The sequence below is a fragment of the Eutrigla gurnardus genome (genome assembly GCF_963514095.1).
Source record: "Eutrigla gurnardus genome assembly, chromosome: 20".
Classification (NCBI taxonomy): Eukaryota; Metazoa; Chordata; class Actinopteri; order Perciformes; family Triglidae; genus Eutrigla; species Eutrigla gurnardus.
In genome coordinates this window covers 4,690,206-4,707,033 of record NC_139931.1, presented here as the reverse complement: position 1 = coordinate 4,707,033, position 16,828 = coordinate 4,690,206, and the positions used below count along the sequence as shown (strand labels likewise).

The following is a 16,828-nucleotide window of genomic DNA, read 5'->3' as shown; positions in this document are numbered from 1 at the left end:
GGTTAATTTCTCTACGTCTTCAAAACTACACAGCTTCGTTTTGAATTCTGCAAACGTTATATCATCCTCATTGTTTGCCACATGTATTGCAAATGGTTTGAAACTTTCAGGTAGTCCTTTTAAGATCATAGCAATCAGTAGACCATCTCCTAACGTCTCACCCGCGTTACGTAGCGCCGTAATGGCCGTCTCTGACCCTGATGATGTAGTCTGTAACCGTCTCGCTGCTCGTCTTCTGAAGCGATGTCAGCATGGTGTAAAGGTAAGTGCAAATGTCCCAACACTTTAGTCGCCCACAGTTCATATTTGGTCTCATCTCCGTCGAACATGAGTCGGGGCAGCCTGCTTGTCCCCCGTAGCTCCATGATGCTATGTTAGCCGTTAGCACGCAGTTCGTCGCGACCTTCTATCGGCGGTAAAACACCCACAAAACGTTTCCTGGAGTTGCTCCTGGGCCCATAAACCTGCTGAGCTTTGCCGCTTCACCGGCGCTGAACTCGGGGTAATAAGTTGACGGAAGAATAAACCATCTTTAGCCTCTGCATATTTATTTTAGACAAAGCAGTCTTGGCAGGGAAGATTAACTCTGAACTCAATGACGCTGCATGAGCCCTTGACCTAACAACTTGCGCCACACTGTGGTGAACATAAAATACTGCACCTCAGTTAAACAGCAGTAAAATGACAATCACCTAGTACGCACAATAAAGTGTCCCTTACAACCTCACTCCATTCTTTTTTTTTCTTTTTTTTTACTCCATTCTTTTTTTTTCTTTTTTTTACTCCATTCTTTTTTTCCTTTAGTGAAGTTCCATTCCGATGACACCTCTGTGACATCACGAAATGAATGTGGCTTTGATTCCGTGACATCACGGAATGAAAGTGGCTTTGATCCTGTGACATCACGGAATGAAAGTGGCTTTGACGTTATAAAGCTCTGCTCTATGAGCCAAAATCAGTGAGAAACACTGTGTTGGTTACGTAAGTAAGGTCTGATTTACAGGTCCGATTTACATGTCCGATTTACAGGTAACTCTACTACACAAAGATCCAGTCGACAATCTGCTCCAGTTCACTACAACCAGGGCTATGTCCAAAAGGATCTTCCAAATGAACAGGGGGATAGTTGATTGCAGTCTTGAGGACTGTCAAGCATCCCTGTCTCAAAATAAAATGCCGGGACTCATACAAGACGGAAAGGCCAGCCATCAGAAGTTCACGGACACCGCAAAGCTGTCTAGCAAAGAAGCTGAACTCCTGAAGAGCAACAGAGCATGGCAGGAAATATGCAACGCTCTGGAAGACGAGTTAAGGGAGGCGATGGCTAAAGTCCAATGGATGGAGAATGAGAAAAGGGAACATGAGGACATGTTCAGAAGGGAGCTGTCCAAGAACAAAGAGTTGGAGGAAAAGAATGAAGAGCTGGTCATGAGACAATACTGCTTCGACAAAGAACTACACCTGATTGAGGAAAAAATCATCCAGATGGAGTATGAGGACAAGCTCAAAAACGATCTGGCAGAAGTCCAAAGCCAGGCAACCGAATATGAAGCTTTGGAGAGAATCCACATGGCTCTGGAGGCAAAGTTCATAAAGAAGCAGGCCAAGAACAAGGAGTTGGAGACAAACCTACGAGAGGTGGAGGAAGAGAACAAAAACCTGCTCCGTCATCAACAGAGGTGGGACACAAAGATCAACCTGATTGACAAAAAATTCCACCAGATGGAGGATGAGAAGAACAAGTTGAAAGATGAACTGGCAGAGAAAGACCAAATCCTGCACACCAAAGTTCAAGCTTTAAATACAGTCCACAATGTTCTGGACAAAAAGTTCAAAATGGAGCTGGCCAAAAATAATATGATGGAGATACAGCTACAAAACCTGGAACACGAGAATGAAGACCTCATCAACACACAAGAGTTCTTGGAGGAGGAGGTGAGACAAATGTCTACTAACATCAAAGAAATGGAGGAAAACCTGGCCAAGAAAGCAGAGAACTGTGAGACCAAAGTCCAAGAGTTCCAGGACGACAACAGGGAGCTGGAGAAGCTCTGTCTTCACCTGAAGAAAAGGAGAGGAGTCTTCTCCTGCAGGACGAAGATCCAGGATACGCAGACAGAGCTGCAGAAGATGAAGGATGAGATGCACAAGAAGGAGAAGGAGGAGAAAAAGAAGAAGGGCTTGTTAAGCTGGATGCACCGAAACAGACGGGTCGGCATCCTGCAGGTGGAGGAGGCTGCTAGTTGTTCAGCTCAGGTTGGACAACAGTAGCTCCTCCCTTAACCTTTCCATCCTTCCTCCCTGCTCGTCTACCTCCCCTTCCATCTATCCACGCCTTCTCCATCTCCGTCACCACCCTCCATCTCCCTCATCTCCATCTACCTCAGCTTCATCTACCTCACCTCCATCCACCTCAGCTCCAATCTCAGCTCCATCTACCCCAACTCCAATAACTCCACCTGTCCCTCTGTGTGGAGTTAGGGTTTTTCTCCTGGTGCTCAGGTTTCCCTTAAATCAAAAAAAAATTGCACATTTGCTATAAGGGTTTTTTGCCTGGTGCTTATGTTTCCCTTCAATGAAAAAAAAAATACACATTTGCTATAAGGGTTTTTCGCCTGGTGCTCAGGTTTCCCTTTAATAAAAACAATTTTGCACATTTGCTATAAGGGTTTTTCGCCTGGTGCTCAGGTTTCCCTTTAATAAAAACAATTTTGCACATTTGCTTTAAGGGTTTTTCGCCTTCCAGAATTCACAGTCCAGGAGGGACAAATGAGCCCATACAGTTCAGCTGGCACCGGCTTGGGAAAGACTGAAAAAGAGAATTATTTCCAGAAGCCCGATTCTAGAGCTTGTTGTGTACGAGGGTTGGGCTGCAGTTCTCCGCCATGTCGTGTTTCAATGGGACAAAGCGTCCTGCGTGAACCTGCTTGGCAGGGAGGAGCCCTGCAGCTGGGGAATTGGGTTTTCCAGCCACAGAGGGAAAGTGAAGACGATTAATGATAATTAACAATTATCAATAATAATTAAAAAAAAAAAAAAGTCCTCTCCGGGAACAATCACCTTACCGTGGTGGAGAGGTTTGTGCGTCCTTATGACCCTGAGGGCTGTATTGCCTGTGTTGAGCTTTGTGCTCTTGGTACGGTTTCCCATGGCAAATTGGTCTCAGGTGAGGGGCCAGACTAAGAATGGTTCAAAAGACCCCATGAAAAATCTAGGAAGAAGAGGAGTGACCTGGCCAGGAGGAAGCCCGGGGCCCCCGTCTGGAGCCATGGGTCCTTCACCTCCTTCACCTCCCCCTCCATTTACAGTCACAGAGCTGATACGCAGGTGGTCAAAAACATCTTTTGCCCACTTCATGTTGACTTTAGGCGGTGGGTCTAAGAGGCTTTTTTTAAGATTATTTTTTCCGGCTAGAGCTCCGTTCAAGCCTTTTATAATTTTATACAGACAGTGTGGAAACAGGGAGAGAGAGGGAGAAGACATTGCGGGAAACTGATCCCGGGCCGGGAGTCAAACCCCGGGATCGCCGCATCGAGGACGTTGAGCCTCTGTACATGGGGCAGCTGCCCTAACCACTCCGCCACCGTCTGCCCCGTAAGAGGCTTTTTTGTACATCACCACATGGGCTATAGGAAAAAATAATTTGTGCGTGTACGCCCAACCTAAAGGGGGGGCTGTTACTCAGAAAAAAGGCATAAAATCAGTCACATTTCATGTCGCCATTAGGTGGCGCTCTGACTGTGAGTCAATATTCCAGTGCAGACACATTCAGGACGGGACTCTTATAAAGTATGAATTTTTTGGAGCAGATCGGAGAAGAAACGTAGAAGTCATAACAGCTTTGATGCCTTTGCTGAAGGTTCAAAATAGTGCAGTATTGGCGTACACGCCCCTTAATATTTTGGACATCTTTTGTCCTTGAGGCCTTTTCAACCATATATCAAATTTTGGTATCAATCGGTTCAACGGTATAGTCCAATATAGATCAAGTACAACCCCTGTGAATGGCCAAAAACGGCTGAAATTGCCAAAAATGGCAATTTTTGAATTTTTCAGAAGGGCCCCAGATTGTTAGATCTTAATGAAAATGTACATGTATGTTCTTTGAATCGGGCTGCACGGTGGTGTAGTGGGTAGTGCTCTCGCCTCACAACAAGAGAGTCCCGGGTTTGATTCCCGGGTCGGGCCTGGGTTCCTTCTGTGTGGAGTTTGCATGTTCTCCCCGTGTAAGCGTGGGTTCTCTCCGGGTTCTCCGGCTTCCTTGCAGACATGCAGGATGGGGATAGGTTCATTGATGACTCTAAGTTGCCCGTAAGTGTGAATGGTTGTTTATCTCTACATGTTGGCCCTGTGATAGATTGGGGTCCTGTCCTGGGTGTACCCTGCCTTCGCCCACTGACAGCTGGGATCAGCTCCAGCCCCACACGACCCTGGATACAGGATAAGCGGTAGAAAATGGATGGATGGATGTTCTTTGAATCTTTGACTTGTCTAATACACACGTAATCTGTATGTACTTGCGTTCTGATTGGCTGGCGCACTCATCTTTAACCCTTTGTGGCATGAGAGACAGGTAAAGCAGCCTTTCACCAGCCTGCTGGGAATGCCTTTATTTCTGTTAAGGAATACACACAATTAAGGCGGCAGGTGGCAAAATAAAATGAAAATATAAATCTATAATAGGATATGCAGTAATTGGCTCTCAGGCGTTCTGTATTTCTTCCTAATATTCTCTTGTAGATCCATTTTTCTTATTAAATGCTGTCCCCGCTGAGTCACCACGTCTTCTCTCCACTTTTGTGTCTTTTGTTTGGGAAATTGACCTCTTTAAATGTGCCACCTTTATGATACCTTCATTCATTTTAATTAATTAAAAAAGGAAAACTGGACTATAATGGCTCGTTTGTTTTTCAGCAAAATGTCTGTTCATGCCTGGATGTAGGTAGGGACATGTGTCATGTACTCTCCCTACCAAATTCTACGCCATTCAAAGCAGGCTTCCCATTTCAAGCTGGCAGCCGTCGATGTTGGCAGCTGAAATCACAACTTTTGCTGGCAGATTTTATGAGGCGTAAGTAAATAAGCTAACATCCATGAGTTGGTTACAAACACGGACTCCAGATGATTTTTTTGTTTTCCTGCTGCTGTAATCAGATCCCACACTCATGACTCACGGCTATACGATCGGACGGTCACAACCTCTAGGGACACATACGAACTTGGTCCCCAGATAATCGGAATCATTTTGGCGATCCCACCTTTTTCTTTTCTTTTAAGCTTCTAAAACTGTTGATGCGCCCTGACCTTTACAACATATGGGTAAATCAAGATGAGAAATATGAATAAATAATATGCATAAATAATTTCAAACAGAAGGTGAGTCATGCGTGAAGGGTTTGGTCCTGACTTTTCTAAAAGGGTGCTTAGCGCCATTTATTGTTTCTGTGTGTGTGTGTGTGTGTGTGTGTGTGTGTGTGTGTGTGCACCAATCTCCTTTCACCAGTTCCAAGGCCCTTGTGTCCTTCAGATATTGTTTGATACAAAGTAGGAACATGTTTTTATAATTTGAATAAGCTGCATTCTTTCAGAAAAAAACCCCAGAAACTCTGCTTTCACAGAGGAAACCCTGAAATGGTGGAGTGGATGCAAGGCATTGTGGGTCCATGTGTTTTCTTTTAATCAAGGTAGCCTACAAACATGCAGAGGCTATTGAAATCCTTGAAATGTAAATTTTAGACTTTTTACACACACACACACACACACACACACACACACACACACACACACACACACACACACACACACAGTAACATTAATCCAACATGCCTGCACTATCACTTGGCCCAGCATGCCATATCCTGTTAAGCATCGCCCTCTAGTGGTACTTTATTAGAATGCAGTGTGGAGATGATGTGAAGTGCAGCAACATGAGATCAAGCTGTATTCTTTCATCTGTCTGTCTGTCTGTCTGTCTGTCCGTTTATCTGTCTGTCTGTCTGTCTGTCTGTCTGTCTGTCTGTCCATTTGTTGCCTAATAAAAGTGCTGTCAGATATGCACCTAAAATGTAGAAAGTAGATTTCAGCAAATTCATTATTTTATAAATATAAAACATAAAATTCAACTCACACAACAATTGAAAAGAAAGTTTGCAAACTCAAATTCCCCGGGGACCCCCCCATCCTGGCAGCGACCTGTCAATCAAAGGTAACCAATAGCTTAATGTAGCCTACGGTTGGCTGCATGCATCAGCTGCAGAAATCCACCCTGAAATTTCACTGTTAACATCCTTACAAGCTTGCTTTTACTGCTTTAACTGTAAGGAGAATATTCATTCCCCACTGATATTCCTCTCTATGCTGATGTTTGTACGTGTGAAATGGCATCTTAACTAACCGTTGTCACACTTTGATACCACCTCTAAACCGATTGGACAGCTTACTTTCGGTTTAATTTATTTGCATCCCGAGTGTTCTGCGGGGAACAAAAAATGACAGCTGTGGGATGGAGAAGGTTGGACTGTGGTTATCTAAGCACAATTCATAATAACAACCTTCCCTTTTTATCTCTGACATTCAGTCAGAGTGGGAGTGCTCCGTCTAAGACATTTCGCTGGATTCGCTACACAAAGACAAAATGCTCCTGTACTGGTTTTATTCTGCACCCACAGGCAAGTATATAAATAAAGAGAGAGGACTGATACTCTAGATGCAGGGAAGAAGAGTGTCTTTCTCTGCGTTTCAATTAACATTTCAAACAAGATATCAGGAGTGCAATCGAAAAGATTAGATCAGGAGATCACATTTTACTTCATATTTGGCCTTCATGTGCCACAGTGGCTTACTTTTTGACCTGTTTGTGCTGATAGTTGAACTGACATGATGATAAAAGTCTCAACTGGCAGATGAATACATTCTGGCTTATCAGTGGACACAGTAAGATTAGTAAGGAGTGAACTGTGAAAAGGAATGCAGATCTTTATGAGAGTTGAGTCATACAGTGTGGGAAGAATTAAGCAGACACATCAGCCCTGTACCCGTCTGAAATGTGCTCTGTTTGATGTACTGTCTGGCCACGGTGGTTTCAACTGTTAAATTTTATGTTTCATTTTCCAAATTGCCTTTATTCACTGGGGGAGTGACACGAGAGGGAGGAGCTAAGTACAAATGAATGCTGTGCTGGTCTGCTGTATCAAGAAGAAGAGTTTAAAGGAGGGATTTAGACCATAAACTCATGTTTGTTGAGGTAATAAAACCTGCAGGGTGAATCCTTCTGTATTTCAGTCCACAGCTCCACTCCTTGATCTGCTTTGAATAAAGCCCAGGTCCGGCTCCTTGAGGTCGGACCACAGAGCCGCCGGCGGCGGGGCGGCACATCCATCTTCTGTCACTTTACAGAATCACATCATGCAGGAGTCAAGCAGCTGACATTTTAGGCGTGTGCTACATGCCCTTATCGGCGGCAATTTCCACTTGTTAACATGACACCCACCCCATTTGATTAGTCATTTATAAGGCTCTCCCTTTGGACTTGTTGACATGTGGCAACACACATCACACCAATTGACACGTTGAGACCGGGAGGCAGAGCAGAAGGAGGCGGAGGGAAGCGTTTGTGCCCTTAATACGGCAAAATAGAATTACAGGATCCATGATTGTCGGTAAAATTGTATTAAGGGCGACACTGTCGGGTTGGCAGAATACGGACAAATCAATTCGCAAAGTTAAAGTGATTAGAGCAGTGGGGGGTCTGATGGGCAGGGGTGGGGAAAATAAAATAAAAAGAAGGCCAGCGGCATGCATGGGGCATCATGAAGCATTTCCTAGCATGAATTGCAGCCTTATGGAACTGCATCACGTTTTCCACATTTAAGGGGATCCATTTATGCACTGCATTTCATTTTCTCCACTAGAAAGGCACCTAGAGGGAACTTTATTATATTGTATCTACCACAGGGGCATCCAAGAGGGCACTGTTTTCTCCACTGGAAGCTAGAGGACATCATCATGTTTTAGCAAAAGTAGGGGCATCCAAGAGGACACTGTTTTCTCCACTGGAAGCTAGAGGTCATCATCATGTTTTAGCAAAAGTAGGGGCATCCAAGAGGACACTGTTTTCTCCACTGGAAAGGCATGCTAGAGGGCACTTTAGCATGTTTTCTCTGATGGAAATCATGTTTTATCGACCAGAGGTGCATCCAAGAAGGAACTTTATTATAATTTATCTACCATAGGGGCATCCATGGGGGCACTGATTTCTCCACTAGAAAGGCATGCTAGAGGGCACTTTATAATGTTTTATCTACCAACTGTGCATCCAAGAAGGCACTTTATTGTATTTTATCTACCATAGGGGCATCCAAGAGGGCACTGTTTTCTCCACTAGAAAGGCATGCTAGAGGGCACTTTATAAAGTTTTCGCCACTGGAAATCATGTTTTATCTACCAACTGTGCATCCAAGAAGGCACTTTATTGTATGTTATCTACCATAGGGGCATCCAAGAGGGCACTGTTTTCTCTACTGGAAAGGCATGCTAGAGGGCACTTAAGCATGTTTTCTCCACTGGAAATCATGTTTTATCGACCAGAGGCGCATCCAAGAGGGGCACTGTTTTCTCCACTGAGATCACAAGATATCAGCTCCCAAGGGCACAAGCCGAGGAACAGAAGGGTACACCGCAGCAAAACGTCTTATTTACTTTCCCCGCCGCTCTCACAAAATGAAGATGACAAGTAGACCTGTGTTTTCAAGCCCACATTTATGAAAGGGCTAATTCCATACACATCATCCATTTTACAGGAGGGAAGGGACAGAGGAAGCAGGTCACCATTCTGCCAACACTTCACTTTAAAACTTTAAAGAACGCATTTGCTCCCTAATCACTCTCTCTGCTCCACCTCTGCTTTTTCTATCTGGCTTCTCTGCAGCAGCACCCCCCCCCCCCCCCCCTTTCCTCGCCCTCTTTTCATAAGCTCCCTCTCCTCTGCTGTCAGCTCTAATTAGGCCACTGTGTGTGCCCGTACGTGTGTGTCAGTTTAAGTGGTCTTAGGAGGCCCATCACTCCGCTGTGGTTCCCAACTGGGTCCTGCTGGTCGAGGGGAGACACACACATACACACAGACTATTGCTGATGCCGGGAGCAGGCGTTCGATGTGGCTCTAATGACTCCCTTTACAGCTACACCCCCACTCCTTCAGATACAGCATATTATCAAACTTTGCCCGACCAACAGCACAAGAACAGCAGCAGGCCTTCCCAGAAACCTTAAAATCCTAAACGGTGACAAATGCTGCCGTCTATAGATGCATTACACATAATCTCACCCATGGAGTCCGAAGGATTAGATGATGCAATAATAATGCAGGGGAGACAAAAGTACTACAACTGATATGTTCACTCTATGTTGTGAAGAGCTAAGTACGGACTGTAATAACCACAAATAAACAACACAAGCCAATAGCCGATAGTATATTTCCCTTGCTAATCACCATTTCTCATCATATTTAGTACTTAATTTGTGGTTCTGATGAGCTTGCTTGTAATGAACCATTCCACCTCTTTCACATGAAGCTGGATGGGAAACTCAGAGTTAACCGAACCAGTTAATAGCCGGCTTCATTATTCAGGATTGCTAATGTTAAGCTCAGTGAAGCCTGAATACAGAGCCAGGATATTATCAAGCTGAGGTCAAGACTCAAATCAGATCAGGGCAGAGTGAGACTGGTCCAGTTAGTCAGAGTGTACAATTTACTTACAGCATATACGTGTTCAGGCTGCTAATAACTGGGGCGATTGGCACCTACAAGGCAGATTGTTCAGTGGTCCTGCCTCTGGTCCAGGGGATCAAGCTTGGAGGCTCGAGATCTCTGGATCCTCTACACCGGATCTCTCCCAAACAAAAACACCTGACCTGAATTTAAAAAAAAAGGTAGATATGATATGATTTGGGGGTTGGGGGGGGCTGGCCCTTTAAGGTCGAGCCGGGATCACAAGCGGAGCGCACAAGTCTCCCCAATTGCGGCTGAGTATTCCCAGCCTCTGTTGTGACTGATAGGGATTGTGTCCTGTCTTCTTCACTTACACGTCCTGGATGTAAGACCTCGCGGCGGAGCGAGAGAGCGAGGAGACTGTTGACTGCTGCCAGCTGGCAAGAAAGCAGAGGTCTATCAAGCAGGAAAAAGGAAACATCTGGCGGAGCAAGACGACAGCTTATTGTGTACATTTGGAATAAAAGCACTGCATTCTTTGTAAAAGTTTGTTGTGAGGGCATCTCAGAGGAAAGGCAGCCTCAGCTGTGCTTAACTGGTGCAAAGGCAACACCGCCCTCTATGGGCCGCTTGCCACAACTGTTATAGTTTAGGGTGAAACATCATTATTCCAAAGGTTGCATCTCAAAATATCTCCAATAGCATTGAACAACATTAGCATCTTCCGAGAGCTATTTTAGGTTGGTTTTGGCTTTAGTCAGATCAGCAGCAAAATAATCCAAAGTATTTTAATTAATGATATGAAACAGTGAGAAGTTGTAACATCACACATTTGAGATATTTACTTTATAAACATAAATTGAGCATACACAACATGAAATTTGAACAATTCCAACTTTATTAGCTCATTAAAAATAATCATTATATACAAATTAATAACACTTTTGTGAAATATATTCTTTTCAAAGTGAACGGAATACTGAATGAATTGTGTTTAGGGCTTAACTGATTTCTGCATGAATGGCAGACAACCAAACAGAGAAAGAAGTACCTCAAACATGGCTATGTATACTCCTCCGCTTGGAACTTTCATCACTACTGGAAAGCAGCAGAAACATTTATATTCAATATATAAAGATATTCAATACTGTTATAGAACGATTTAAAAAAATAGAAGTTCATATGAAAATTGGGTAAATCCCTCTTGAAGTAGCTGCATATGACGCCCCTGAGCCCAGATCCAGATCCAGCCCAGCTAGTCCGGTAAGGATGCGGTTACAACTTTACTGTAAGACCCGTGCCGACCAAACTTGTCTTTGCCCACCACAGCGACACACACCTTGCGCCCGGGCTTGTACTTGCTGATCCTCATACACATGGGCAGAGATCTGGCCTCCACGTCGATCACAGTCCAATCTGGGAAGACGTTGCTACCTTTGACCTTCTCCATAGTCACGAAGACGCTGCAGCGTGAACAGAGAGAGAAAGGGAAAAAAAAATGTGAGCAGCTAAAAAAAATAGATTTGACTGGTAAAAAGAACAAAGCTTTGTTGGCTTTCTAAAGGTCAGCAAACCTATGCTGACGTTAAGTACCCTTCTGCCATCTAGTGGCTCTTCTTTTTGTTTTTAATAGACTCAATTGACTGGTGAACTGAGCTATTATTACATTTTAAATAAATTATTTAAATGTTTGTCATCTCACCCGTAACTCTCCATGGGCGGCGCGCAGGGATCTTCCTCTTCTACGTTCCAGAGCACAGAGAGGCTGGCGGGGTTCCTGATGAGAGCCAAGCGTACTTGTGGTGTCTGGGGGATGTTGTACGTGGCCACTTCCATTTTCAGGGAGGAGGGGAAGGTCTTGCAAGGCAGAGGAGGATACAAGAGCTTGTCCTTGGGGGTCAGAAAAGGCAGTACAGGTTTACGTGAGTAGCAAACAAGTCAAGTGTGGGAAAATCCCCCGAGCTGAGTCTGTGTACTTGTTGATATTGCCAAGAAAGAGACATTCTACTTTCATCGTGTCGGCCTTCGGTTCCTCACACTGCCTGGACTCCTCGACCGTGTTCTGTACTTCCTTGGTCTGTTCTGGATCAGTCTTTATGGCCAGATCCTGAATCACACACAACATAACACTGTGAGCAAAGTTACAACGTATGTATGCGTGGCGTGTTTTGAAAAGGACGTATAATCAAATAACACGGCGTCCTACCTGACGCTCCGGAGAGCCACGAGGAGTAAAAACCGAGGGAGGCAGCTTCTCTCTGAAATCTGTTATAGCAGCCTTCAAAGCTTAACACGGATTATGAGCAATGACAAGCAACAGAGGAAGGGACAGGAAAGAGTGTGGTTATTAATTCATGTAGTCACTGACTCATGTTATTTAATTTGGGTCATTAGAACAGCTTATCGTGTCAGTTTTCTTCACTGTGTGGCGAAATAATGTCGCCAGAAGCTGCATTCGATAGTTTTAACTTCGTCTGGTGCTTTATATTATATACATTAAAAATCTTACCGTCATCATCTTCATGGATCATCTTTAGTGCCATTTTTGTAGTTTCCTGCACACAAAAAGGATCAATCACATTAACCTCGGTGTTTACACCCCATTTTTTACATTTTGATGTTACTCCTTTCCTCTGTATACACGGCAGATGTCTTCACCATAAAAGCCCCAACTCTGAATAATTATTGCCTAAACTGCAATTATGTGAAAATATGTTTTGCTGATTAAAGAAGGGGACATTAGTAAGATGTAGTTAACCAATTATTCCAAGACAGATAACGGCAGACTTACGATCACTCTGAAGAGGCCTTCGCTCTTCTCCACGCTCTGTGCGTCAGCTTAAAAATAAAATGGCATAGAATTAATAGTCATGTGACCCACAAGTGCAAAGAGTCATTGGAGCACACGTGTTCGCTGGGCTCTTACTCTGTGAGGCGGTTTCCACGGAGTCGGCCCTGCAAAGTTGGACATCCGATCAAACCAAATAAATCCACAGTACTTCACACTTTTCACAACAAGTAAACCTGGTTCTACATACCTGATGACACCCGGCAGTGGGTTCTGAAAGGAAATTTAACACATTTCAGTTTACACTTTAAACTCAACATAATTATTGCATCACTTCATATGTTTGTTTGTCTGCATCAAACCTTTTTCTGTGCCTTCATGTAGACCATAGCTGCTTCTGCTCTCTTCGTCAGCTTGTCAATTCGGATCTGAGGAAGAGAGGAACATTCAGATTTAATGGGTTTATGGTATTCTTTATGACCAATTCAGCTTTGGGACATACACATGATAAGATTTGTATTCGGTTCTTTGGGTTTAAAGAGAAACGAAATGTCAGAATAACAAAAATGTGGATAAAAAGATGAATGATGTGATGGTAAGTATACATGTATTCAAGATGATTTAATCTAATAGGGTAAAAAAAACTGCAGATGAACAATGAGTGGTGGAGTTAGGCAGCAGAAGAATGGATGCTTACCAGCAGTGGTCAGATTTAGAAAGGGCTGAGGCGACAAGAGACATATTTTAAAATAGCTCAATGAAATTAAGGAATGAAGAAATTGAGTAAGAAAAAACTAACAAAGAAACATGATGTATGGAAGTGAATGTCAAATATGTGCAAGAAAGAAAAAGAAAACCCCACTACCCAACTCTTCGAAGATCCCAAACTCCCATTGAGGGGTTCATTTGTGGTTGAAACATTGTCAGTTCCACAAAGAGTTAGTTAAAAATGTGTAACACACTAATTCCACACACCTCCAGGTTTCGGATGGAGCTTTCATAGTCGACATCACGATCCAGCTCTTTAATAGTTCCGACTAAACCCCTCAGCTTGTTTTCTCTCTTTTCCACTACGGCGTGAACCTCCTGCTCGATCATTGCCTGCACCTGCAGACAAACACACACACACACACAATAGTTAAAATCCAGTAAATGCATTTGCAAACGTAACCATCCCCAGAAAAGAAAACATCTAAGGGTAATAGTAAATTATTGTCTCTTACTTCAGATTGGGAGAATTTCATCTTCTTATCTTTGGGTTCAGAGGAAGACGACGTTGAGGGCACCGTCTTCATTCTGCATACATACAGACAAAACATTAAAATGTCAAGATTCACAGGCAAGAGTAAGCTAGATGTTGCCAGCCCTTTACAATGAAAGTATATGGCTGCACTAGTTTCAAAAGTTGCAAAGTCTAGCGAATCAGGCCTCTCCCCCAAAGCCTGCAATTATCATCACAAATGTAAACATACCTGCTTGGGGCACAGGCAGGTAGCTAGACAAGCAGGTTTCACACCCTAGCTTTAAGTTGTGCCAAGAAGAAAAATGCCCCAGAGCAACAAACTTAACAGCAGAAGCAGTAAAAGAAAAACAATCAGAAACGGCAAGAAAGCAAAGCGCGTAACAGTAAATTTTGTTCTCAATTTAGAATAGTAATTTGTTCATTATAGTCCTTGTTGCAACTAGCTCTCTCTATTGGCTAGGGGAATGTTTTTTCTTGGCTGATCCAGCCGTAGCAAAACAAGCAGCGGGGGCAGGCAATAAATCAACCTGGCAAGCCACAGATATTTATGAAGCTGTTGGAGGTTGACTCACACATCCAGCAGACTCATGGCCACTTCTTCATCAGATCTCAATCCATTGTTTGCTTTCAGTACACGCCACTTTTCAAATGCCAACCCAATGTTCACTCGAAATCTCTGGTTTCTAGCGTTTGTTAGCTTCTGATGGCAATGTCTTAGTTTCTTGGCGTTGGCGGAAGGTCTCGCCCTCTTTTGAGCTGGTCTTTTGATGCCTTTGCGAGCACAAGGTTGATCTCGAGCATCTGCCATATTTTACTGCAGTGTACTGTCAAAGACAAAAGCTGTGTACAGACAGTTTTGTTGAGTGGGGGGGATCGTGTACAAGGTGACATTGTCATTAATCCATCACCTGGCAACAGTGACAACAAATGGTAAAAAGGGAAATTATTTTTACTGAAAGGAATAAAGTGCAAAATGTATTCACTGCACTGGGGTTTTACTTGTACACATATATAACAAACTGCATATCAAAAAGCTGTGAGTGGTATCCTTGTTCTCACACACACACACACACACACACACACACACACACACACACACACACACACACACACACACACACACACACACACACACACACACACACACACACACACACACACACACACACACACACACACGTTGTCTGTTTTGCTGCTAATACTGGACTTTCTTTCTGTGCTGGAATCAAGTCTTTAACTTCTTTGCAACGTTGCAAACAGGAACACGGAGCACAGGGAGAGAAAAGACATTTACTTAGCTCACTTAGCACCAAAAACATATATTTACAAGATCATCAGACAAAAGATAATAACATTCTTCTTTGCAGGCTAACTAACGTTACTTACATATAAACACAGTCGCTCATAGTTTACTCACTTATGATGTCACTTTGCTTGTAAATGTGAGGAAACACAATGACGAGCTAAATCAGTGGCTTCATCGGATGGATGGAGCGACAAGCTAGTCCGCTAACATGCTAACTGGGTTAGCTAACCAGTATGCTAGCTGAGGCTTTTTAGTGAAATATTCCTTTATCGCGCAAAGAGCTACGAAGCAGGTACCTATGAAAGTATCTAACGTTAGCACACGAGACAGCTACCAAACAGCCACTTCGTTCCAAAGCTTTAAATATAATGAAATATACTTTTTAAAGAAGGTAACAATAGAGCTATTCCGGTGCCAACTTCTTCTTCTTCGTCGATTTAAATAGCGGTTGTGCCAAGCAGCTTTCAGGTACATCACCGCCACCCACTCAGCTGGAGGTGTGGACTACTATCTATCCTCTCTCTGATCCGTCACAAAACTAAGAAAATAAATAATTCAACAAATAAAAGAAACTAAATTAAACCAAAAAATTAAATACAAGAAATAAATGAATATATATTTTGTTAATCTGTAATATTCTAGAAGGAGTTTCCAACACATACTGATATTTTCCTCTCCAATCTCTCTCCCAAGCAAGTGTTTATTTTTAGGAAAATATCTTCCTAGATTCCATTTATTGTGCCACATCTTTTTGATTTGTCCCTTAATCGCCACTTTAGCTTCTGACCTACTTATATTTACATTAATGTGACTTCCCTCACTCTTTTTGCTGCTCTTCCCACCGTCTCATTCCCATCAACTCCAACATGGGCGTGATCTACACTCAACAAAAATATAAACGCAACACTTTTGTTTTTGCTCCCATTTTTCATGAGATGGACTTAAAGATCTAAAATTCATTCCAGATACACAATATTACCATTTCTCTCAAACATTGTTCACAAATCTGTCTAAATGTGTGATAGTGAGCACTTCTGCTTTGCTGAGATAATCCATCCCACCTCACAGGTGTGCCACATCAAGATGCTGATCTGACATCATGATTAGTGCACAGGTGTGCCTTATACTGCCCACAATAAAAGGCCACTCTGAAATGTGCAGTTTTGTCTCACAGCAAAATGCCACAGATGCCACAAGCATTGAGGGAGCGTGCAATTGGCATGCTGACAGCTGGGATGTCAACCAGATCTGTTGCTCGTGCATTGAATGTTCATTTCTCCACCATAAGCCGTCTCCAAAGGCGTTTCAGAGAATATGGCAGTACATCCAACCGGCCTCACAACCGCAGACCACGTGTAACCACACCAGCCCAGGACCTCCACATCCAGCAGGTTCACCTCCAAGATCGTCTGAGACCAGCCACTCAGACAGCTGCTGAAACAATTGGTTTGCATAACCAAACAATTTCTGCACAAACTGTCAGAAACCGTCTCAGGGAAGCTCAACTGCATGCTCGTCGTCCTCATCGGGGTCTTGACCTGACTCCAGCTCGTCGCCGTAACAGACTTGAGTGGGCAAATGCTCACATTCGATGGCGTCTGGCACGTTGGAGAGGTGTTCTCTTCACAGATGAATCTCGGTTTACATTGTTCAGGGCAGATGGCAGACAGCGTGTGTGGCGTCGTGTGGGTGAGCGCTTTGCTGATGTCAATGTTGTGGATCGAGTGGCCCATGGTGGTGGTGGGGTTATGGTATGGGCAGGCATCTGTTATGGATGAAGAACAC

The 16,828-nt window shown here is 43.6% G+C and overlaps 1 protein-coding gene across 6 annotated transcripts; it reads right to left on the bottom strand.

The window, feature by feature from the left end:
- Positions 1–10,763: 10,763 nt before the first annotated feature.
- Positions 10,764–15,466, bottom strand: atf7ip2 (activating transcription factor 7 interacting protein 2). 6 transcript variants are annotated; one of them, XM_084037589.1, is made up of 14 exons: positions 15,155–15,466; positions 14,913–14,977; positions 14,310–14,577; positions 13,718–13,790; positions 13,470–13,601; positions 12,857–12,922; positions 12,745–12,767; positions 12,633–12,661; positions 12,498–12,544; positions 12,216–12,261; positions 11,913–11,992; positions 11,715–11,813; positions 11,409–11,596; positions 10,764–11,169 (listed from the first exon to the last, which is right to left on the bottom strand). In XM_084037589.1, the coding sequence occupies exons 3-14, from the start codon at positions 14,543–14,545 to the stop codon at positions 10,962–10,964; spliced, it is 1,227 nt and encodes a 408-aa protein (XP_083893715.1). In that variant the 5' UTR covers positions 14,546–14,577; positions 14,913–14,977; positions 15,155–15,466; the 3' UTR covers positions 10,764–10,961. The 6 variants fall into 6 exon arrangements, with proteins under 6 accessions (XP_083893715.1, XP_083893716.1, XP_083893719.1 ...); XM_084037590.1 differs by having other exon boundaries at positions 14,913–14,974; XM_084037593.1 differs by lacking the exon at positions 14,310–14,577.
- Between the last annotated feature and the right edge of the window lie 1,362 nt (positions 15,467–16,828).

Coding starts and splice junctions, on each gene's coding strand:
- atf7ip2 (XM_084037589.1), bottom strand. CDS start 14,545: ATGGCAGATGCTCGAGATCAACCTTGTGCTCGCAAAGGCATCAAAAGA. Junction 12,662..12,744: donor CCACTGCCGGGTGTCATCAG/GTATGTAGAACC, acceptor CCAACTTTGCAG/GGCCGACTCCGTGGAAACCG. Junction 12,545..12,632: donor CGTGGAAACCGCCTCACAGA/GTAAGAGCCCAG, acceptor TTTATTTTTAAG/CTGACGCACAGAGCGTGGAG.